General features: G+C 44.1%; 1 protein-coding gene across 1 annotated transcript in view; it reads right to left on the bottom strand.

Moving 5' to 3' along the window:
- DNAH6 (dynein axonemal heavy chain 6) overlaps positions 1-26,130 on the bottom strand; it is a 418,858-nt gene that overhangs the window by 361,930 nt on the left and 30,798 nt on the right. Inside the window, exons 3-4 of the mRNA XM_077476093.1 lie at positions 7,931-8,107; positions 3,120-3,379 (exon numbers count right to left, since the gene is read on the bottom strand). Coding sequence (XP_077332219.1) covers positions 3,120-3,379; positions 7,931-8,107 — 437 coding nt within the window. The remainder of the gene's footprint in view (positions 1-3,119; positions 3,380-7,930; positions 8,108-26,130) is intronic.

Genomic DNA, 26,130 nt, shown 5'->3' with positions numbered 1-26,130 from the left:
AACAGAGAGAAAGAAAGCTAATGACAGTATAAAGGTACACAGAAATCCATGTGAGAAGAAGAATACAGTTAAGAGGTGTGAATGATAAATTTGAATGATGATTTATGAAACACTGGTGTTGAGTTACTAAAGGCAAATAGGCAGTTCAGATTTCAAGGGAAGTTGCACTTTGCATGGGAATGTGATGTGGGGAAAAATTGTGAGTAAAGTGCAACTTCCCTTGAAAGTGAACAGCCTATTTGCCTTTAGTAAATCAATCCCACTGTTTGCAAAAGCTACCACCTGATTTTTTTTTCTGTTTTGGGTAGCATGGGGAAATGTTATATAGTCTACTAAGTTTTAATCACCATCTATCTCTGCATTGTAGACTTCAGCCATCACATCTTTTACATGTAACAACCATCATGGAAACAGAAACAAAAGTCACCCTAGTGACAGATAGAAATAAAAACCTGATAGAGCTTTTAAATATGTCCCTCTCCACTATAAAATGGTATTGCTTTGGACTGTCAAACTAAACTTCAAAGGTACCATGGGGAGGGGGGGGACAGAGAACGTATATTGTAAACAGTGTTAATTTAGTCGACTAAAACATTTTAGTCGACTAAAATGACTAAAACATTTTAGTCGACTAAATGAATACTATTTTAGTCAACTAAAATACGACTAAAACTAAAACAATTGAGATGACTAAATTACGACTAAAACTAAAAGCCATTTTAGTCAAAAGACTAAAATGAGACTAAAACTAAAATGCCATTTTAGTCAAAAGACTGTGACTAAAACTAAATTACAATTACTGAAATGTACTGGAGATTTTAGTTGACTAAAACGTAGGACATTTTAGTCGACTAAAATGTACTGGAGATTTAGTCGACTAAATACGACTAAAACTAAAACAATTGCAGAAGACTAAAATGGGACTAAAACTAAAATGCCATTTTAGTCCTAAGATTAAAATTAACACTGATTGTAAAGGGAAACTGTTTTGTGTCAGTTTAATTTTTTTAAATGTATTTTAAACTTATGTTTTTGTTTTATATAATGTTAGAAAACAGACTGTTGTAAATTGTAGCCTTTATTTACACTATTTTGTCAAAGGTATTGTAAAGCCTTCCTATAAGCGCACATGAACTTTAATGGCATTCCAGTCTTAGTCTGAAGAGTTCAATATTGAGTTGGCCCACCCTTTGCAGCTATGACAGCTTCAACTCTTCTGGGAAGGCTGTCCACAAGGTTTAGGAGTTTGTCTATGGGAATGTTTGACCATTCTTCCAGAAGCGCATTTGTGAGGTCAGGCGCTGATGTTCGAGAAAAGGCCTGGCTTGCAGTCTCCGCTCTAATTCATCCCAAAGTTGTTCTATCAGGTTGAGGCCAGTCAAGTTCCTCCACCCCAAACTCGCTCATCCGTGTCTTTATGGACTTTTCTTTGTGTGCAGTCGTTGCAACAGAAAGGAGCCAACCCCAAACTGTTCCCACAAAGTTGGGAGCATGAAATTGTCCAAAATTTCTTGGTATTCTGACGCCTTAACATATACACTTTCATATCTATTTCCTCTGGCTGTAGGCCAAATGTTGAATTATAACAGGGAGAAGCCTGACTGCATTGCCTATTTATAGCTGAAAGAGATTGTAGTGATCTTAGGAAAAGAAAAGAAGTAGGCCAGATACTCAACACTGGTCCACGAAACCATCTTGGTCGTCACATCCCAACGCAACGTCTTTTCCCCTGCCCCCTACTTACTTCACTTCACCAATATCCCCAAACGACGATATCTCAGGTCTCTCAATATGTACATGATCAATGCAGCAAGACAATGTATCCCCTGCCATTGGGGTACCTCTTCTACCCCAACGAAAGCTGAATGGTTTCACAGATTAAATAGTACCGAAACCATTGAAGAACTGATCAGCATTTCTCATGAAACCGTTTCCAGATTTACTGCAATATGGTATGACTGGCAGCGTTTTAAATTTACAGATGCTTACCTTAGGAGTGATGGCTAATTTTACTACACATATCTAGCTGAACACCCTTATGTTTACTCTTGTTCCGTTTGTACCACCCCCTCCTCTCCATGTTTACTATAACTACCGATATCTGTTGTACCCTATTGCTTACAGTATAAGATAGCAATATAAAATACTTTGAATCAATACAATTCAATCCTTTAGTGATCACCGTCTCTAAGAAAATAGTCATTCTATTGTTTTTCTTTTTCCTTCATTGATTACAAACCGAGCCTTATATTTCACCGGTTTGGATAACACCTTTGCTTGTATACATCCAAGTATATGTTCTTTATCATACTTGTCTTTTGGCTCTGTAAACATACGTGTAAACATGTACTTGCTTGTTCTTGTTGTTTTCTGTTATCAATAAAATTTTGTGGAAAAAAAAAAAAAAAACACTGGAGTACCAGAAGTAGCCAGAGTCTAGCTCAGTCTTTTGTGGTGTCTGCACTAGCATATTGCAACATGGTGCCTTAGCCCTTGTACACACGGTCGGAAATTCTGACCACAAAATACATCGGATTTTTTCCGACGGATTTTGTCCGAAACTGGTGTTGCATACACACGGTCGGACAAAGTTGTTGGAAAATCAGATCGTTCGGAACGTTATGACATGCGCACGTAACGACGGGACTACGTTCAGGCTGGTAGCCAATAGCTTTGGTCTCGTAATTTGATCTGAGCATGAGTGGCACTTTGTCCGATCGGAATTCTCTACAAACGATAGGACAAAGTCCGATCAGATCATGTTGTCGGAAAATTTTATATCCATCTCTCAAACTTTGTTGGTCAGACATTCCGACGTATAAAGTCTGATGGAGCCCACACACGGTCGGATTATCCAACAACACGATCCGATTGGACATTTTCAGTCGGAATGTCCGACCGTGTGTACAAGGACTAACAAGCTTGTCTTATCAGAAGCTATGCCATATGTACTGTATGACCAGGAATACTAACTATACATACATTAAACATATATATATATTGTAGTTGCTTGGCTACTGACTCCCATCTTCAGTTATATTAGACCCTAAAGCACTGAAGAGATTTACATTGCAATTCAGGACAGCCTTTAGCCGTTTAGTTAGCTGTTAGTATCATACCTTAGATTATATGGATCATATTCAATTGAAGACTTTGGCACTGCAGGAGTCATGTAAAGGAAGCCCAATTTTTTATTTTCCAATAGTATATTAATGATCTGCAGAGGATCTTTAATATTAGCCTTGATTACATCTTCTGCAGTATCAAACACTGGAGATGGTGGAGAAGGAAGTCGTTTAAAAGACCCAGGTCTTGAACCAGATGTCCTTGGCTGTTTTGGAGGTGTAGGAGATACTGTTCTGCTAATGTCAAGTTGTAACTAAAGAGTAATGAGAGAAAACAAACACGTATTAGCACACATTGATAGAAATCCATGCACCAAAAAATATGTACATAACAACAAGGGAAAGCAATTAGCAAGCTGCAAATTAGTAAACATTAGTCAAGTAAACATGACAACTATTGTGAAATGCTGGATGCTTGGCTTTCTCCAGATTATGTACATTCTGAGTTACTTATGTAGAACCAATTTGCAGATCAGAACTTCTGACTGCTCTTTGACCTTACTTTCTATAAACTTGTTCCAGGTCAATACTGGAATTAGAAATAGTCAGGAAATCTGTATTTTCAAAAGAAGGTCAGCAATGGCAGCAAACATATTTTATTCAGCACAGGTTTGTTCTGCATTCTCTGTAAACCGCTTCAATCGTATTTTCACCTAACAGCTAACAAGGTCAATAGAAAATTGATTTCCTGGAGCCTGTGCTCTGTACTTTCCTCGTGCTTCTACACGATTTGCATTTAGTATCCTAAGCATGTTTGAATCTGATCTGTGACTGTGAACATTTTTACTGTTGCCATATTTTTTTTTTTGTTTCTAAGAGAGAGAGCAAGGGGGGTTTCCAGTATTCTCATATGTGTTTCAAAATGTCTAGATTTCTAAATTACTGACAAAAGAGAGTGAAACCAACTGGTTAAAAATGAAACTACTTAGCGGATAGTCTATGCATTTCAAAACTTTCATAACTTTTGATGAGAGTGCATCTTTAAAATGTTCCCCTAAATGTAAACATTAGGTAAGGCATGAATTAAGAACAGGGTAATTTTCATACACTTATGCCGCGTACACACGACCGGACTTAGGTCCGACAGACTTTCGATGGAGTTCTGATGGAGTTCTGACAGAGTTCTGATGGACTTTCCAAATAAACGGACTTGGCCACACACAATCACACCAAAGTCTGACGGATTCGAATGTGATGACGTACGACCGGACTAGAATAAGGAAGTTCATAGCCAGTAGCCAATAGCTGCCCTCACATCGGTTTTTGTCCGTCGGACTAGCACACACACGAGCGGATTTCTCGGTAGGAACTGGGCCTGGCGGAGTTCTTTCGGAAAAATTTGAAACATGTTCCATTTCTAAAGTCTGTCAGACTTTTGCAAATCAAAAGTCCGCTGCAGCCCACACACGATCGAATAGTCTGCCAGAATCATTCCGTCAGACTTTTGATGTTGAAAAGTCTGGTCGTGTGTACGCGGCATAAGACAGTGATTCTCAACCAGGGTTCAGTGGAACCCTAGGGTTCCCCCAGAGGTTGCTAGGGGTTCCTTCAGCATTGGGCAATTTCTGCCTCTCAGATAAGTTCCCACTGACAGTGGTAAGGAGGCAACTCTTCCCAATGACCACAAGTGTAAGGACCATTCTTCCCACTGACCATCACACTATTGTATCATAGTTTCAGATCTCAAACTTTTATCAGGGGTTCCCGAGACTAGAGGACTATTTCAAGGGTTCCTCTGTGTTGAAAAGGTTGAGAGAGGCTGCTCTAAGGCAAGGTTTTTCAACCTTTTTTTCAGTCAAAGCACCCTTTAAAATGATCCACAATCTCGAAGCACCCCATTCTAAAATGTAAAAAATAAACTAATATTTTTACATAAAGCAGCAACATCTACACATGTAGGGCACCCAATATTAGAGGTGATTTATTTTTTTAAAGCAAATACACTTTTGCATACTGGTACTGACTAGTATTCCATTGTTTCTCTTCTCCCTCAGTTTTCCAAATGTAGACCTAGTGCTAACGGAGAGGAATAGGGAAGGGACAAATAAGGATGCCGTGCAACCAATGATGTCATTGGTTATTAGGACACCAGTAGCTAGAAGGTTGCAAGGGTGCACAATGAAAACCTGTAGCTTTATGTAACTAAAAGGCAGGCTTGATACATCCACTGGAGTGTATACAATTTTTGGGCAATTTTTAAGCATTTTGCCAAGGTTCCCCTAAAAAACCTGGGCACCCTGGTTGAAAAAGGCTGGTCTAAGGACAGTATTCCCAATACATGGCTATGCTAGCCTTTAAACTATGCATATTTATTCCTCAGGCCATAGTAAATGTTTTACCCGTAGCAAACTTTGTAGAAGGCCCTCCCTTCTACAAGACTATTTAAATACGCTTCACCTGAACTATGATGCCCTTTTGTACAAGTCCATTTAAAGTACAGTATTTACTTTAGTAAAAACTACTATTGCAATGTTCTAATAGAGGCAGAATGCTTTCTGCTTTTTATATGCATCACTTTACCTGTCTTCTCGAATTTAGTAAGTCTTTTGACTCCTTTAAAATCATCATGTCAAAAACTGCAGTGGATAATTTTACTTTCAATGCATTTTTATTATTAACTGCAAGGAACTGCAAGTTCAGTAATATACATAAGACATGAAACAGATTATACTTGTGGACTGGCTCACTGCGCAGTGATAAAGTATCAAAGAGAAGATTTGAGGATATATACTCTCCAGTCTGAAAGTAAACCACCTGAGTAGCATGCATTTGTAGCACAATCCTAGATAGATGCTAGGATTAGGAAAATTTAGTTCTGGCTCACTGTATCTGGAGGAGCTGCAGTTTGTTGTTAGGCAAATTTAGTTTTGGCTCACTGTAATCAGGGTGGCTGTGTTGATTGTTTTGGCCTTTCTATGTTTCAGTAGTTCCAGGATTGACTGCTTCCCCTTGGTTGTCCAGAAAGCTTGGGAAGTTAGTAGGAAGGAAGAGTTTAATAAGTAGCTAAATATTCATACAGCCCTGGTCAATCCTTGGGGTAGATGCCCAGATGGTGACTAGAAGTCTGTATAAATACTCTGAGACTGAGAGCAGCCTGGTCTTTGTTCCTGAGGAGGAGATCAGAGCCTAGGGGGGCTGCTAGCACCCTAGGCCTTTCTGCCATGTGCCTACGGGCTCTGAAGACCTCATGTGGGTGACCTGGACTTGCTTTGCTAAAAGTTGCTAAAAACTGACTGAAGGTCTGTCGTCTGAGCATCTAGTCTGGTATCACAGGGTGAAAATGTTGCAAGGCTGTTGAAAGGAGGCAACCAATATTTCCAAGGACATTTGTGAGTACAGACTGGTGAGAGAGATCCTAGAGACTGTGTGCTGAGGCCATCCATTGTGTGCAAGAGTCAGCATGTTCAAAGGGGACATTGTGTCCTATGTTCTGAGCTTAGTCTATTTCATTCCTAGTGAAAGTACTTTGCTTGGACTGCTCATAGAGGAAGATAAATCTCCTCAAGTCGCTACTTCAAAGCCCAGTTCACTCTTTACTTCTACAAGGGTTTGGCTCTTAGTTCTGCAAAGTGTTGCTAGGTGTACCTGGAGTATCCTACTATTATCTACTACCTATCAAAGTTCTACAATAAAGCATACCCCTAGACAGTTTATGAGCCTGGAGAGTGATTGGAACTCTATGTTGTACTGCGAGGAAACTATTGGGAAAAAGATCTTGACAAACTACTTAGCAGCTCCTACGGGTGTAGCACTACACATTATAGGAAGATGCCTATGGAATAATATCAATTAACAGTATTACAGTGCATCAAAATATTGCTGTAGTGAGTACTTTATAGGTGCAAGAAATTAGATGTTTCAGCTTTGAAAACTCATATTTATGCGCTCCTTGAACAACTAACTATCTTAACACAAAGAAACTAGGCATGTGTGAGTCCTATCATCTGCTACACTTGGTGTCTGCTTGTGCTGAAAAGAATGTATTGTATTGCCACGTATATTTACACCATACTACTGGCATTCAATCAATAAAATATTAAAGTGACCCTCTCACATCTCCAACAAAAGCAATTCAGGCAGTTGCATTTTGTTAGACCCCTTTCACACTGAAGCACCTGTCGTTTTTGCTGCGCATTAGCAGCGTTTTAGCAATGCTTTTGCAATGCTTTTTGGGTGCTAGCGGGGTGTTTTTTTTAAGGTCACCTTAAAAAAGGAAAAAAGACCAGTTTTGCTGCGCTTTCAAAGCACTTTGAAAGAGCTGCCTATTCATTTCAATGGGCAAGGGCATTTTGGGAGTGCTATACCCAACCCGCCCAAAAGATGCTGCTTGCAGGACTTTTCCTAACATCCCGCATGAGCATCGCCCGAATGTGAAAACACACATTGCAATGAATAGGAGGCAGATTGCAGGCGCTTTTCATAGGCTATTTCTAGCAATAAACCCCCTGAAAGCTGCCTCAGTGTGAAAGGGGTCTTTTAGAGCAGGACAACCACTGATGGGTAGCAAGCCTGTTCTTTGCTCTTGCGGAGCTATTAGCACGGCCTCTATTCAGCACTTCCAAGTGTGCGGAATATCTTATCCTCTGTTTCCATATCTTGCTGTATCACTAAACTACTAATCCTTCCCTAATCTATTCAAATGCTTTCACTGCAGTTGGTCTTTATCATATACTGTATATCATATTTAATCAAGTATTAATACTAGATAATGACCCAAAAAAGACTATTTGTTGCATTGCACAAAATGACAACGGAATAAACATACTGCACTGTACACGTTAATAGCATAAAATATTCAGCCTGACCTGTTTTTCTTTTAAATCTTCCGGAAGTTCAGGCAGTCGAACAGGGGATGGGATAGCTTGCAGTTTTTTCTCTGCAGAAGTTGGCCGTAAAAGTACACCTCGATTTATTAAATCTTCTGCATTTTTCTGATATATGTATTCAGGTTGATGGTGATCTTGATACGCTTTTAAAACAGGCTTAAAGGAACAAGGAAAATAGTAAAATACTATACAAAAACAGCTTTAACATAAAATAACATAGGTGAGATAATAACATTTGAGAGATTTCCCATCACTTCCGGTCCTATAGCCAAAATAAGAAGTGAGAGGAAATCCCTCCAAAATAAGGGAATGCGTGGTTGTTAACCAGAACTAGTGACCCAATGGGAACAACCCAAAATTTGGGATTTTCTTTAAGGCTGGGTTCACACTGCTGCGGAAGCGAGAACCGGATGTGATTCGCACCGCACTGCAGTGCAAATCACATCCAATCTCTGTGCGATGCGAGTTCAGCCATACAGATAGTATGGCTGAATTTGCATCGCACCCGCCGCAAACTCGCACGGGACCCTTTTTTTGGTCCGCAGCAGAATCGGATCGCATGGGTGTTCACACCATGCGATCCGATTCCTGTCCGAGTTTGCAGATCGCACTGCGATATGCGGACTGATCTGGGGGTGTCATTAACATTTCACTGACACTCCCAGCAGTCCGCATAGGGCAGTGTGAACTGCCGGCGGGAGGCATGCGATGCGGGAAAACTCCGCGGATCCGCGGCGTTCCCGCATCGCTCCGGTGTGAACATGACCTAAATGTCACAGTTTTTTTCAGTGGTAACAGAAAATAGGACAATAAGGCTAGGTTCACACCGGAGCGATGCGGGAACGCCGCGAATCCGCAGCGTTTTCCCGCATCGCATGCCTCCCGCCGGCAGTTCACACTGCCCTATGCGGACTGCTGGGAGTGTCAGTGAAATGTTAATGACACCCCCAGATCAGTCCGCATATCGCTGTGCGATCTGCAAACTCAGACAGGAATCGTATCGCATGGTGTGAACACCCATGCGATCCGATTCTGCTGCGGACCAAGAAAAAGGGTCCTGTGCGAGTTTGCGGCGGGTGCGATGCGAATTCAGCCATACTATCTGTATGGCTGAACTCGCATCGCACAGAGATCGGATGTGATTTGCACTGCAGTGCGGTGCGAATCACATCTGGGTCTCCCAGCCGCAGCGGTGTGAACCCAGCCTAAGAGAGGGTAAATTTCCCTAACGGTGGCACGGACAGCAATACAAACCTGACAGGTGTTCTAATACCTTTCCTCTCTATCCAAAACTAAATTTGCTTTTAGTTATACTTCAAAGTGAGATTTTAGTCAGAAAATTAAGTACTAATAAATCACTTTAGGCTGGCCCCTTTTACCAGTAAAGCTAGGTAAAACATTAAAAATAAGTGCCTGTACTGTTTATAATCCAATTGGGCCACAGTACCTAAAATAAGAGCCACTGGAGGCCAATCAGCTGACAGCTTTAGGCTTCATGAACACCAAGCGCCTGAACAAATACCAGAACCTATGGCTGTAAAAAGTGGCATAAAAATGCACATAATGGAGCATATTGCTCATGCATTTATGTGCTTTTTTGCACGTTTGCATTTATATATTTTATTTTATTTTTTCAAAACATTCCCTTCTGCTCATTTTTCGCCAGAATCAATTTACGCTTGAAAATGCTGAATGCCACCATTTATGCATGCCAAGCATTTCTTCTTCCAAAAAGCTCCTCTCAAAATCACACTTGTGAATGCTCCTCTTTAAATATGCTAGGCTAGTTTCAACAGGCTGGAAGAGAAAAAACACCAAATGCCTGTATAAGCAGCATTTGTTATGCACTGTGTGGAGGAGACCTTGAGATTTACTGTTGCTGAAGGAGGAAGAAAGCAACAGAAATGACACAGTCTGTGTCGAGGTGACAGGACAAACTCTGTTGCCAGGGAGACATAATAGAGTTACATTTTCAAGGGTAGTGCTCTATCTTATCTCCCTGATATTCTCTCTTTTCCTCCTCATGAACAGCCTGGGAACTTTCACTCATAAAGCGAACTTTCACTAATTTTTTCAACTTTCTATCTATTAAATCTTCTGCCCTTGTTGTTTTAAATTTGGATAGTAAAACATTTTTTTTTCTGCTAGTAAATACCTTATACAGCCCACTTCCGGTTTCTTATCTGGTAAAAAGCCTAGGCTTATGACATCATGCACAGCTCTCTCTCACTCTCCTGAGTGTTTGCCAGGAAGAGAGGGGGAATGAGCCATATGAGGGCCAATGAGAGCTGCAGAGCTGGAGGTGTGCCTCTGCGTAAATCCAGGAAGTAAACAGGACACAGCTTCAGCTGCCCACAGTTAAAAGTGGTTGCAGCCAGACTCAGTGGAGGGAGATTTCTACAGCATATTTGGCAAGTACAGAATCACAGTATCTATAAAATAATATGCAAAGTGTTTGGAGGGAAGCTTCAGAATGGCAAATATATTTTTATTACAAATTATGTGAGCAGACTGCAGTTCCTCTTTAACTTCAGCACTTGTAAAGCCGGGTACACACTTACTTAAAACCAACACATTTAGCAGAAACCGGACAATTTTTGGACATTGTGCACAACTGCCTACCTGAATGAAGGCTTTTGTCAAAAGGGACATGTTAGAAAAGCAGAATCCGATGAGAACTTATAGCCAACAGCTGCAAGCACTGAATGGGGGGGGGGTGGGATGGTATTTTAGCCTGACCTGGTCCCCCCCCCCAAGCCACGCAATCAGGGTAGGCTGAATGTGACCACTTACTTTAATTGAGCAGGACTGGCTTATTGCCTGTGGACTAGATCACAGGAATGATAGGAGAGTGAAGTATGAATCAATTCTTTATGGGTGCTGCAATTTTAATGACCACTAGATTATTTGCAGTTGTTTCTTTGTTTTAAAGTTTTTTACATTGTGAAACATGGGTGACAAATACTGTACTTAAAACTGCAATACCATGGAAACTTTGCTAAGACAAAGGTTAGAATTGCAAAACTATTGCAGAAATGGTTAAAAAATACTGTATTTGCTGGCGTATAAGACTACCTTTTACACTTAAAAAAAATGCCCAAAAATCAGGGGTCGTCTTATACGCCGGGTATACAGGTATACAATGCTGCCCGATGGATGTCAGCCCCCAAATGTCTGCTAATACTGTATGTGGCTTCAGCTACAAACAGTATACGCCGTTGAGCCAATCCCGGCGAGCGATGTATTCTATTAATGAATACAGAGCCTGCTTGGATTGGAGTAACAACCTCTGCCAATCCGAGCAGGCTACATAGAGTAGCCTGCTCGGATTGGCTTTGAGAGAGAGAGAGAGAGGCAAGGGCTGATGATGCTACAGCCTCTGCCAATCCAAGCAGGTGTTGTATTCATTAAAATAATACACCGCTCACCATACTTCCCTGGGTAAATCCATTCACTGATCTCCTACTACTATACATCCTGCTATTTGCCTTTGAGGTCCCAGGCACCCAAGAGGGACAGGTAAATCTGGGACATATGACAGGGGGTTTATTAAATGCATTTTGGTGGACAATTCCCATAGAATGTAACCCAAAAGTGATATAGGTTTGGTTAGTGAAAAATTCAACTTTCCAGAGTTGTGGCATTCAATAGATCTCTGTTTGTGTTATTATTGTTTGATTTACTTTATGACATAACACAGCATGGCAGATGAGTAGTTGGCATTCTTGCTTTGTATTTTTTAATCGTTCTAATGTTTTTTTAAAATGGTGTTGCCTCAGAAGGGGGGTAGCCTTATACCACGAGTATTGCCCAAAACCCATGTTTTCACTTGAAAAATAGGGGGTCGTCTTATACGCCCAGTCGTCTTATACGCCGGCAAATACGGTAATATAAATGATGCACTTAGTATAAAAATTAAAATAGTAAAATAAAATACAAAAACAGCTTTAACATAAAATAACATAGGTGAGATAATAACATTGGAGAGATTTCCCATCACTTCCCGTCCTATAGCCAAAATAGGAAGCGAGAGGAAATACCTCCAAAATAAGGGAATCCATCCTTGTTACCAGAACTAGTGACCCCATGGGAACAACCCAAAATTTGGGATTTTCTTTCTATCTCACAGTTTTTTTCAGTGATAACAGAATATAGGACAATAAGAGAGGGTACATTTTCCTAACGGGGACACGGACAGCAATACAAACCTGACAGGTGTTCTAATACCTTTCCTCTCTATCCAAAACTAAAAAAAATTTACTTTTAGTTATACTTTAAAGTGAAATTTTAGTCAGAAAATAAAGTACTGATAAATCACTTTAGGCTGGCCCCTTTTACCAGCAAAGCTAGGTAAAACATTAAAAATAAGTGTCGGGGGGGGCGTGACCAGAAGCCGACCTGGACGCAAGCTTTGACTGAGAGCTCTCCTCCAGCCCACAGTTAACAGGCCGAAATTCGGGGTTAAAAAGCACCAAACCATGGGCGGATCGCGCACCACCAGATCCTCCTCAGCCCAAGGATCATGACAGCCGCTGCCGGGCTCTTCCACGTCCTTCAGGGACTGTTTTAAACCGGCCAACATATCACCGGGCGGGAGCAGAAAAATGGTGCTGGACGCCGCAACCACCCGACAACAGGCCTCCACACCGCCGTCCTTTGCGGGCCACTGGCCTCTCCACGGATGCCTCCAAGTCCCACCGGGCTCCTACAGGCAGCGAGTAACTGACAACACTCACCCTGCTTCCCGCACGAGCCACATAGTGAGAAGGCCGAGACCAAGCCTCCATCGCAGTACACGTGTATGGAGGCCTTCCCCCGGCTACTGAGAACAGCATCAGACCCAGGCATCCATGGCACAGGCTATCTCTCTCCCTCTCCATCAGATGCCATGGTGGACTTCCCTTGCCCCATGCACCCACGGGATACCCCAGTATCTTCCAGAGGCAGTGAGCCACATTACGCCACCTGGCAGGCCTCAGCCTTACATAAGGCCCAAAAGCCCTCATGCTCCAGGGAACACAGCCAAACCAGGGGACACACAGCAACTCCCTCCCTCCTATGCCCAGGTGACACAAGCCCACACACAGCTTCTAAGGAACAGCTCACCGCGCCCACACCATTGTGCCCCCACACTACCTCCTGGTCGGAGCCCTGGGACCCCCCCATCATTACGGCCTCCCTCCCAAGCTCAAGGAACCCTGACAAGGGAACACTACCCACATTTACCACCCTTTCACCCCCCTCCAGGCCAAGACGGAGGGACTCACCCCCCGGCAGTCCTACCTGCAAACCATTCCAACTAAAGAGGATTTCAAGCAGCTCATAGCTGATGTGAAGGCCACTTGCCAAACCGAGATCCAGGCCCTCCATGTAGGCCTCAAACACCTAGCCCATAGGGTGGAAATGGCGGAGGAGGAAATACAGGAGACCAAACTAGCAGTACACTGAACCCAAATACAGGGCTCAGACCACCGCCTCATGCTACGAGACATGCAACGCCAAGTAGAGGACCTGGTTACCAGGGGGAGCAGGAATAATAGCCGCATGCAACGCCTACCCAAAACAGAAGACACCGAAGACTTGTAGTCCTCATTACAGGCATTATTTAATGAGATGCTGGGAGAAGCCCCAGACAAACATATAGAGATGGACAGAGCCCACCGTGTCCTCCGCCCCAAAGGTCCCGCTTCAAAGCCACGAGACGCCATTTGCCGAGTACATTCTTACCCTCTGAAAGAGGACATCATGCGTAAAGCCCGCTCCATCCGTAATCTGGTCTTTGACAACTCCCCGGTGCAGATTTACCCAGACCTCTCCTGGATCACACTCCAAAAATGTAGACTGTTGTAACCTCTTCTATGCACCTTACAGGAAAAGAAAATTGTCTACAGATGGGGATACCCCTTCAGCCTGACTGCCAGACACCAGGGGAAATCTGCCGTCTTAAGGCATCCAAGTCTTCCGGATAGCGTTTGTGACACCCTGTGAATCCCATCCCCCAACTACCTGAATGGGACTTGGTAGCAACCGCCCCCCCCCCCCACCAGTGGTCTGGCAGAAGGTCCCTTCCACCAAACATCCCAGGGGACCGGATTCTTCCCGCAGATCGCCCAAACACAAATTGGGCTGACTCCCTGAGATGACACCTATCCGGCACCCAGCTGCACTTTACGCCCCTCTGTTTGCTTGCCCGGACGGGCCACATCACATTCTAACCTACGCCCATGAGTGACTACACGCTTCACTGAGCTGAAACCCCCCCCCCCCCCCCCCCCCGAAATGCCTACACTTTATTTTTGTTTCCTACCACGGGCTGGTCTCGACTGAGACCCCGGATAGACCGGCTTCTAAGTTACTGACCCCCCCCCCCCCCTATTCAATAGTTCCTTCCTGGACTTCAGTCTACCAGTGTCTCCCCGACCTGAACTTTCCTGATTCACTAGTCGGGGAGTCCAATAGGAACTATATAAGCCCTGTAACCCTTAGGTGTTCCTGAGCCTAACTGATGATGCTTGTTGTTATAACCATTTATGTTTGTATTCTAACTCTTTTTCTTCTCTCTAGATTTCTTCTTTCCTTCTCTCCGCAGACTGGCTCCCATCGAAGGTTCTCATGGCCGCCGGCCCTCCTCCCATGGATGCCACACTCCTGGACACACCCCCAACTGATGCAGCTAAGTACCACTGAAGCCTACCTCACATTTAACAATGGCTAAGATAATGCCACTTAATGGCCTCAATTCCAACAAAACATTTGGCGCTCCGAGAGTTCAGACAGTTAAGGGCAGACATCATTATGGTGCAGTAAAACGCATTTTAACAGGGGGGACATCTTCACATTTGCTTCCACACACTTCCCCCAAATCTATCAGGCCTTTAACCCATGTAAAAGAGCAGGTGTCGCCATACTCTTTAAAAAGGGGACCCCTTCACCTGTACAAATACCTATCTAGACCCGCAAGGCCACTTTATTATTCTCCAAGGCCTTTAGCAGACGCAGGCCCTAACCCTATGTGCCCTTTACGACCCAAACACACGCCAACATCGTTTTCTGACCAGTGACTTCACCCGCCTATTCCAGACATCCCACAAATTTTTAGTGATGGGGGGACTTAAACCTAACTCACTCTACAACGTGTGACCACCTTGTGGTGAACCCCCTGGCATCGCAGACCGGAGCCCTCAGAGACTCCAAGTTGTTCCACCAGATCACAATAAGACATGCTCTCTTTGATGCCTGACGGGCTCTCCACCCTAGTGATCGTCAATATACCTTCTACTCTGCCCCCACCACACTCACTGACGCATTGACCACCTCTTTGTAAACAACAACACACTGCGCATCACTGAATCCACAAAAATACTTCCTATCTCTTGGTCCGACCATGCACCTATCACATTATCTTTAAACCTAGGTACTCCCCTCCGCAGGCCTTGAAACTGGAGGTTGAACAACTTCCTCCTGCAACACATTCCTGCCAAAATGGAACTAGAGTATGCCCTGCAACACTACTTGACACGAAAATGACACCCCAGATATTTCCCTCTCCACACTGTGGACTGCCCATAAGGCAGTCCTCAGAGGCCACTGTCTTGCTCTCTCTTCAGCTATAAAGAGAGATGCCAAGGTTACCAGACTACTAGCTGAAAAACAACTGAGGGCCCTTGAAGCTCAGCTCCAAAAGTCATCTTCCATGCCACTCCTTAAACAAATTGTCCTGGTACGGATGACACTTCGGGACCTTGCGATGGACCTGGTGGACAAAGCACTGACCTGACTGAAACAGCTATATTATGACAAGGGCAACAAAGCACAGTCACTCTTGGCCAGGAAACTGGCAGACCAAGCCCACACCTCCACGACACATCAAATTAAGAATGGAAGAGGTGACCTGCTGACCCACCCTCAGAATATAGCGAATACCTTCGCTAACTTCTATACAGGCCTATATAACAAAGTGGAAATACCTTACAACCCCTCATTACCCAATTTAGCTGACCGTATGACTCAGTATCTCGAACAAGCCAGATTGCCCCGACTTAAAGATACAGACCTACAGAAACGAAATACCCTTATTACCCACCTAAAATTTGCTTTTAGTTATACTTTAGGCCGGGTTCACACCGCTGCGATGCGGGAACGCCGCGAATCCGCGGCATTTTCCCACATCGCACACCTCCCGCCGGCAGTTCACACTGCCCTATGCGGACGGCTGGGAGTGTCAATGTTATGTTAATGACACCCCCAGATCCGTCCGCAAATCGCAGTGCGATCTGCCGACTCGCACAGGAATCGGATCGCATGGTGTGAACCCCCATGCGATCCGATTCTGTTGCGGACCAAAAAAAGGGTCCCGTGCGAGTTTGCTGCGGGAGCGCTGCGAATTCAGCCATACTATCTGTATGGCTGAACTCGCATCGCTACGGAGATCGGATGTGATTTGCGGTGCGAATCACATCCGGATCTCCCCCTGCAGCAGTGTGAACCCAGCCTTAAGGTGAGATTTTAGTCAGAAAATTAAGTACTGATAAATCACTTTAGGCTGGCCCCTTTTACCAGTAAAGCTAGGTAAAACATTAAAAATAAGTGCCTGTACTGTTTATAATCCAATTGGGCCACAGTACCTAAAATAAGAGCCACTGGAGGCCAATCAGCTGACAGCTTTAGGCTTCATGCACACCAAGCGCCTGAACAAATACCAGAACCTATGGCAGTAAAAAGTGGCATAAAAATCCACATAATGGAGCATATTGCTCATGCATTTATGTGCTTTTTTGCACGTTTGCATTTATAAGTGTTTTTTTTTCCTCGCAACATTCCCTTCTGCTAATTTTTTGCTAGAATCAATTTACGCTTGAAAATGCTGAATGCCCCCGTTTATGCATACCAAGCATTTTTTCAGCCCAAAAGCTCCTCTCAAAAAGGCACTTGTAAACGCTTCTCTTCAAATATGCCTGTAAATGCCTAAACGTGCATGGACACATAGGCTAATTGCTTCCACAGGCTGGAAGAGAAAAAACACCAAATGCCTGTATAAGCAGCATTTGTTATGCTCAGTGTGGAGGAGACCTTGAGATTTAATGTTGCTGAAGGGGGAAGAAAGCAACAGAAATGACACAGACTGTGCAGTCTGTGTTGAGGTGACAGGACAAACTCTGTTGCCAGGGAGACATAATAGAGTTACATTTACAAAGGTAGTGCTCTCTATCTTATCTCCCTGATATTCTCTCCTTTCCTCCTCATGAACAGCCTGGGAACTTAAAGCGGGAGTCCACCGGGACTCCGCGTTTTTTTTTTTTTTTTAAAAGCCAGCAGCTACAAATACTGCAGCTGCTGACTTTTAAAATAGTGACACTTACCTGTCCAGCGCGCCCGCGATGTCGGCACCCGAAGCCGATCTCTAGGTCGTCTGTCGGGTCCTGCCGCCGCCATCTTGGGTATGGGAATCAGGAAATGGAGCCTTTCGGCTTCATTTCCCGGTTCCCTACTGCGCATGCGCGAATCGCGCTGCGCAATAAGGACGCTCCCCGCTGCCTCTGGGATCTGTGTGTTTCCCAGCAGGCAGCAGGGCACTTGCGGGAAGGGGCGGGCACTTGCGGAAAGGGGCGTAAGTTACGCCCCTTTCCGCAGAGAGCTATCCCGGAAGTGGGTGCAGTTACCTGGATTATCCAGGTAACTGCACCCCCCTCCCCCCTGAAAGGTGCCGATTGTGGCACCGGAGGGGGGGAGGGTTCCGATGAGCGGAAGGTCCATTTTAGGGTGGACCTCCGCTTTAAAGCGGACTTTCACTCATTTTTTCAACTTTCCATCTATTAAATCTTCTGCCCTTGTTGTTTTAAATTTGGATAGTAAAACATTTTTTTTCTGCTAGTAAATACCTTATACAGCCCACTTCCTCCCTAGGCTTATGACATCATGCACAGCTCTCTCTGACTCTCCTGAGAGTTTTCCAGGAAGAGAGGAGGAATGAGTCATTTGAAGGCCAACGAGAGCTGCAGAGCTGGGGTGTGCCTCTGCGTAAATCCAGGAAGTAAACAGGCAGCAGCTTCAGTTGCCCACAGTTAAAAGTGGTTGCAGCCAGACTCAATGGAGGGAGATTTCTACAGCTTATTTGGCAAGTACAGTATCACAGTATCTATAAAATAATATGCAAAGTGGTTGGAGGGAAGCTTCAGAATGGCAAAGATGTTTTTATTACAAATCATGTGAACAGACTGCAGTTCCTCTTTAGCTTCAGCACTTGTAAAGCCGGGTACACATTGATTAAAACCAGCTCATTTAGCAGAAACCGGCCAATTTTCGGTCATTGTGCACAACTGTCTATCCGAACTAAGGCTTTTGTCAAAAGGGACATGTTAGAAAAGCAGAATCCAATGAGAACTTATAGCCAACAGCTGCAAGCACTGAATCGGGGGGGTCTGGACGGTATTTTAGGCTGACTTGACCCCCACCCTAAGCCACGCAATCATGGTAGGCTGAATGTGACCACTTACTTTAATTGAGAAGGACTGGTTTATTGCCTGTGGACTAGATCACATGAATGATAGGAGAGTGAAGTAATCAATTCTTTATGGGTGCTGCAATTTTAATGACCACTAGATTATTTGCAGTTTTTGCTTTGTTTTAAAGTTTTTTTTTTTACATTGTGAAACATGGATGACAAATACTGTACTTAGAACTGCAATACCATGGAAACTTTGCTAAGACAAAGGTTAGAATTGCAAAACTATTGCAGAAATGGTTAAAAAATAATATAATCACCAAGATTCGCTCAGCACTATTAAATGTCCCAATTCATCTTCACCTATTAAGTTCAATAGGTCTCTATTACTGGCCACAGTTAGATCCCATTTGGGGTGGTTAGTAGTAGAGGCACAGTTTTAAACTCATATATTGCGATCTTATTTTGCTTTTTTTAACTAAGCACACCTATATTAAATATCTGTACTAACCTTCAGATAACAATATGGATTCAGGATCAATAAATTCTATAAAGGTTCTATTGCAGCGAGTTACCTGTATGTATTGTTATGTACACTGTATATTGATCCTGACCAATCACTTTACGGCTACAGCATACTGATCTTATGCATGAAATATAATTTGCATATTGTACCCTCTTATCAAGATCGTTTTACAATGTTTACAGGATTTTTCTTGACTTTCTGTTTCATGACTGAATGTTTGATTGTATAAATTTAATTTAAAAAATTCGAAAAAAAAAAAAAAATAATATAAATGATGCACTTAGTATAAAAAAAAATATGACCAAATTAAAATATTAAGCTGCATGTCAAAAGTTTTTTGAACATCCTGGAAATCCAAACTGATATTTTTTATATGTCTTTATGGTACTGGGTTATTTCTTGGCAATAGTTTTTGCAACTAAACAATATACTGTATGCTAGTTTTTCAGTTACAGTCCTTACATACAGTTACCTTGTATGTTTTTCATTGTAGTAGAACTACTGCCTCCAATTTAAAAGAATATGTGCAACAAATAATTATAACTGAACAATGAGTTTTTCTTTACCCCCTCCCCAACTTCCACATTCTGCAAATTTCTGTTGACTATGCCAGTAAAAATGTGGCTTCCTATGATGGTGTGGCAGCAATGCTGGACTTCCCCTGAATTCAGAGCAGAGGTATCACTCTCATGTAGGCTGTACTTGATTGCATTACAATGGTATGGTAAAATGTTGCAGACGGGGTGACTATAATTTTTATCACTGCTGATTCAAGAGAATGCAGATTATCAATAAGCAGCGGGTCACACTTAGTCCTGCCCACTACTTTCTGGATTGGCACCACTGCCTCTGTTGCTCAAACCCTCACACTGATGGCTGCAGTACAGACAATCATCAGGTTAAAAACAAGATAGGTTCTGTAGGTTTGTTCCTAAGTTGATTTTTTATGTAAGTTGGAACAGGTACATTTTTGAAGTGTAAAAATTATTTTTAAAGTTGTTGTAAAGCCTTAAGGTTTTTCACCTTAATGAATTCTACTTATTAAGGTGAAAAACATTCTGTGCTGCAGCTCCCCCCAGACCCCCCCCCCCTTTTCTTACCTTAGCCCAATCCGATCCAGTGATGTGCATGAGCGCAGCGGCTCTAGCCACTCTCACAAGCCATTGGTACTCACTGCTGTCAATCAAAAGCTGTGAAACGGGAACTGGGGGGGGGCGAGTCCCGCTGTCTGTGTCAATGGACGCAGAAACAGGACTCATGAGGGAGCCCGCACGGGTGCTCCCATGCAAAGTGCCTTTCTGTGGGAGCACCCGATGAAGAGGAGAGGATTGGAACGCTGCGAGCCACCCCAGAAAAAGAGATTTAGATCTGCTCTGTGCAAAACCATTGGTAGGTAAGTGTAGGCATGTTTGTTATTTTTATTTTAAAAAAGCAGGGGTTTACAATCACTTTAATTTTTTGGGATAGCATAGGGAAGGGTTAACAACCCTGTAATGTCTGTTTTGCTGTCTGTGCCCCTGTTTAGAAGATTTCACCTCGCTTTTCTGTCCCAATGACAATTGGATTTTGAAAATGTTGGGTTCTCGTTGAAACAAGGATTGGTAATAAAGCTTCAGTGGAGACATCTTTTTCCCATAATAACTCTTACAAGAGTGAATTTCCCTTCCTAGGGGTCATAGGAATAGTCAGGGTGTGGCTATAAAGGTTGGAGCCCCAAATGTGGAGCCCATAGCCCTGAGTCTCAGCGGGTCGCGGCTAAGGCATTGGAGGTGGAGGAGAGAAGAGCGAGAGGATTGTGGCTTGCATGTGGATTTTCTGAGCATAAGTGGATTTTTTTGAACTAAAGTGGAGAGTTAATAACCAGGAGTTGAAAACAGGAGTTAAGACAGGAGTCTCTAACCTCTATCCTACATCCATCCTCCCCTCCATTTTAAAGATCCCACTGCAAGGGGCAACCAGACAGCTTTCCAGAAATGTCAGGCTGACAGCAAGCCAGATTCACCGGATCAGAGTGTTTTAAGGGGACAACCGCAGCCAGGTAAGCTCGCACCTCCACTCCCCCCCCCCCCCCCCAGTGATTGTTCCAGGGACTCTGTCCGACCGCCTACGGGGATCAGGAAGGAATTTTTGCCCCACTGGTGCATTTGGCTGCTACTCTCAGGGGGTTTTTTGCCTTCCTCTGGAACAACCATAGGTTAGCATACCCCTACCTCCGGCCTCCTTTCCATTTTTTACGCTATCCTAGGACGACTATTCCAGATCACAGCCAGACTTCTTTTCTAAGCGGAGACCTCCACCTTAAGTAAAGGCAGCTGGAACAGCCAGCAACCGAATACAACAACTCCTTCCGCATCCATATAGGCATCCCCTGATCAACTTGCGCGCTAATAGCCTCAAGCACGGCGGCAAGTCTGATACCTAGCCCCACCTCAGGATCAATACCCTGATCAGGATCATCATCTTAGGCCCATAGTACCATCAACAGCATCCACAAACCATGTGCTACTTCAAATACTCAGCTGAAGTTCTGCACAGACTAAGGAACATCAACACCACATTGCCATCTTCCATACAAAAAATACTTCAAAGAGAACAACTATTAAAAACCGGACGACAAGCAGCTCCCAACCACAGGAAGACATCTACTCGACCACTACAATTAGATTGCGCCTTGATTAACGCCAGGTCTGCAGTCAAACATAGACTGGAAGTACACGACTTCATCATTGAGAACAATGTAGATTGTCTCTTCATCACCGAAAGCTGGTTAACCTCTGACTGCAACACCATCCTCACCGAATTGGTGCCGGAAAACTACAGGATCCTAACCGAACACCGGATAGGGAAAAAAGGAGGAGGCCTAGCAGTGATCTTTAAAGGTCACCTGGATCTCACTAAACCATCATCTCAGAACCCAGTGTCTTTTATGGAAACCCTGACGCTACATTTTCAACCAACACCCCATGACACCACTCATATTCTACTGTGCTACAGACCACCGGGACCAAAGTCCAATCTTCTTTCACCCCTCACGGAATCCTTTGCAATGCACACCCTAAAATTAAAAAATTTCCTGGCACTCGGAGATTTCAACCTTTGGGCAAACGAGCCTAAAGACCCCATCGCGACTGCCTGCATCAATCAACTAGAAGAACTGGGTCTACAGCAACTGATAAAGACTCCCACGCATGGGTCAGGACACACCCTGGACCTCATTTTCAAACAGAACATCGACGTCAACATATGCGACAACATAACTCTGCCATGGACGGATCACCACGCCATCAAATTCAAAATCACTACCAACATCACCAACGCAAAACGGAAACCTGTAACAACGCACTGGACCAGATCGCATAAAAAACTGTACTCCGAAGCCTTCAAAACCACTCTGTCCAAAAAAATATCTACAATAACCTTAAACCACTCTACGGAGGAAACACTCAACTCCCTGAACAAGGCATTACTGCAATCAGCAGACTCGGTAGCACCAAAACGCAGGGCTCTCATCAGGAAGAAAAATGCTGGATGGTTTAATAGCTCCCTCTCCGTACTAAAGCAAGAACGCAGAAGAGCGGAAAGAACATGGAGAAGAAATCCCACCGAGGAAAACCTATTTAACTACAAAGGTCTGACAGAGAATTATCGGAAAGCAATCTTCAAAGCCAAAAAGGACCACTTCTCATATACAATCTCAACGGCCGCAAACCAACCACGGGAACTGTTTAAACTGGTTAATCAATCAATGAATCAGGTGTGCCTAGAACCCCCAGAAAGCGAATCCCAGGATTACTGTGACAAACTGTCAGATTTTTTCATCGATAAAGTCAAAACCATCAGGGAAACAATTTGTCAGAAGAAAACATCCGACCTCAGCCAGCAAATACATAAAGAGGATGTCCGCACCAACATACCGCAACCGCCAAAATTTTCACTATCCCCAATTACCGTAGACACCGCAAAAAACATCATTAATAAACTGCGTGACAGTACCTCACCTATTGACATCATCCCCACAAAACTACTGAAAGAATGCTCCGACATCGTGGCTCCAACCATAACCCACCTCATAAACCGATCATTCCACGAAGGGATTGTTCCCAGCATCCTCAAACAAGGCATCGTCAAACCTCTACTCAAGAAACCAAACCTGGACCCTCAGGATCCAAACAACCGTAGGCCAATTACAAGCCTCAACACCATTTCTAAGATCATGGAGAAAGCTGTAGTACATCAGCTACAACTTCACCTGGATACTCACAAACTCCTGGACCCGCTGCAATCAGGCTTCCGCCCGGGTCATGGAACTGAAACAGCTCTCCTCAAGATTTGGGATGACGCCCTCGAAGCGGCAGATGACGGAGAGCCGTGTCTCCTCGTACTGCTAGACCTAAGTGCAGCGTTTGATACAGTAGATCACAATACTCTACTCGTCCGCCTCACAGAAGTAGCCGGAGTCCAAGACATAGATCTCCATTGGTTCGCGTCCTTCCTAGGAAATCGGTCACAGACAGTGAAACTAGGAAAATTCCTCTCCGAAACTCGGGCAGTCACCTGCGGAGTCCCTCAAGGCTCTCCGTTGTCACCCGTTCTCTTCAACATTTACATTCGCCCACTCCTTCAAATCATCAGATGCTCAGATCTCTGCTTCCACTCTTACGCTGACGACACGCAACTTTATTTCCGGATCAATGGAAAAAAAGATCACCAACAACAACTTGAAAACTGCCTCAAATCAATAGAGGACTGGATGACCACCAACTCCCTCCAGCTGAACCAATCAAAGACAGAGCTTCTTATCTTACACCCAAATCATAAGCCCGCAACCAAAACCTCCTGGTCTCCACCAACCGTCTTTGGGCAGACTATCTCCCCAAAGACCAAAGCGAAGAGTCTCGGGGTTATTTTAGACGCACAAATGTCAATGGATGCGCAAATAGGAGCAGTAGTCAGTCGATCTCACCATCTGCTGCGCATGCTTCGCAGACTCATCCCATTTATCCCAAAGAATGACAAAGCAGTGGTAGTTGGAACAATCAATAATTCACGACTGGACTACGCAAACTCGCTTTACATAGGATTACCACAATATCAACTTGCGCGATTACAACTGATCCAAAACACGGCGGCAAGGCTGATAACAGGAAAAAAACCCTGGGAATCCATTTCTCCTTCACTGAGGAGCTTACATTGGCTAACCGTAAAAAATCGGATCACGTTCAAGACCCTTTGCCTCACCCACAAATGCGTGCATAGAGAAGCTCCGCAATACCTAATGGAGAAAATAAATCATTACACACCAAACCGCAGTCTTCGATCAGCCAACAAAAACCTCCTCCTCGTGCCCAAAGCCCGGTATAAATCCAAGGGGGATCGGAGATTCGCTGTCCAAGGGCCTCGGCTATGGAATGCTCTACCAATAAACATCCGCCTGGAAGAAAATCACCTGGCTTTTAGGAAAAAACTCAAGACCTTCCTCTTTTAGCAGATGATCAAAGCTCGCCACAGCGCCTAGAGGCGATTCAGTTCGCATTGTGCGCTATATAAGTATTTCATTCATTCATTCATTCACGGCTGCGGCATTAAAGGTGGAGGAGAGAAGAGCGGGCAAGTTGCGGCTGCGGCGGGCGGCATTGGAGGTGCCGGAGAGATGAGTGGGCGGACAAGCAGAGATGGCATCATCTCTCTCCGCCCGCCCGTCACCACTCTTCCGCCCTCACTAACGGGTCACTTCAACGTGGGAGCGATGTACGGAGGGGATCAGAGAGATGACATCATCTCTCACTGCCTGCCACACATTAGCGCTCTTCTGCCCTCATAGTGCGGGCCTTTTAAATGTCGGAGGTGCGGTGGGGAGCTGAGAGATGACACTTGCTCTCCTGCCCTCACTAAAGTGGCCAGTGCTGCCAGCCTGCCACCAATGCAGCTACAATGCACATTTGATGGCACTGGCTGGCATGGCAAGTGACGTGGCAAGTGACAATCTGCAAATGGTGGCAAGTGACAATCTGCAAATGGTCGCAAGTGATGTGGCAAGTGAAAATCTGCAAATGGTGGCAAGTGGCACTCTGAAAATGGTGGCATGTGACGTGGCAAGTGATAATCTGCAAATGGTGGCAAGTGGTGTGGCAAGTGACAATCTGCAAATGGTGGCAATAGACAATCTGAAAATGGTGGCAGGTGACATGGCAAGTGACAATCTGCAAATGGTGGCAAGTGATGTGGCAAGTGACAATCTGAAAATGGTGGCAAGTGATGTGGCAAGTTACGCACCTAGGGCTCCCACTGATTCTGCTTTATGGTGAGTTGAACCACTTCATTATATATTACAACGTAACAATAGGAACAATGCGCTTTGATCACCCTGACACCATATCAACCATGGTGCCATGATGATTGAAACACCAACACCAGCCTTCCTTTGCCCGTGAAAAATTGGTTACCACCGGCGTGCCCCAACAACCCCCCTCCCCCCCCCCCAGTTGATGACTGCTGCTATGGGCTCTAGCCCCAGATCTTTTGCAGACCTAGCCAGGGGTTGATTTCCTGTCACTTCCTGTTGTCTCCCTCCATCTGTAAGTCAGATGTTTTTAAACAGGGGACTGCCTGTGTCTGGAAGGGAATGTGTGTGAGACACAAATGAAGGAAGATTTTGGCTTAGTCGAGTGGGGGGGTAATTTTGCTTCATCAAATAGTAACTGGATTTAATACTTGTGTACGCTGTCAATACAGATGCTGAGCACAGTCTTATAAGTTAGTTACATTACAAAGCTTAGCAGCAGCACTGAAGTACATTAAATTGTATGTCTCATTAATTTCTTGGTAATGGGATCAATTATAAACCATTTGTGCATACTGCCCAAGGGACCTCTGAGACACAAGGGCCCATTTATAGGAGATGCTGACTAGGCACGTAGAATGCTGGAACTCCTCCTGCTGCCAAGGACCTCTAGGATTTAGGGGCCCATTTATAGTAGATGTAGGTATAGTAGATGCAGGTGTAGCATATGCTGGAACCCATCCTGCTGTCAAAGGGCCTTCTGGGATTCAGGGGCCCATTTATAGCTGAAGCAAGTCAGGCAGGTGCTGGAACCCCTCTTACTGCCATGTAGATCTGGACACTTCTTATTTCTAGGACAGGTGAGAAGGCAAAATAATTTTTCATAATGCCCCAACAGTGCTCATGATTTGTAATGTCCAACCAGGTGTCTC

Source organism: Lithobates pipiens, unplaced genomic scaffold (genome assembly GCF_037356315.1).
Source record: "Lithobates pipiens isolate NorthernLeopardFrog02 unplaced genomic scaffold, aLitPip1_a1.2 Scaffold_13, whole genome shotgun sequence".
Classification (NCBI taxonomy): domain Eukaryota; kingdom Metazoa; phylum Chordata; class Amphibia; order Anura; family Ranidae; genus Lithobates; species Lithobates pipiens.
Note: the sequence above shows the minus strand (reverse complement) of the source record. Positions and strands in the feature narration are given on the sequence as shown.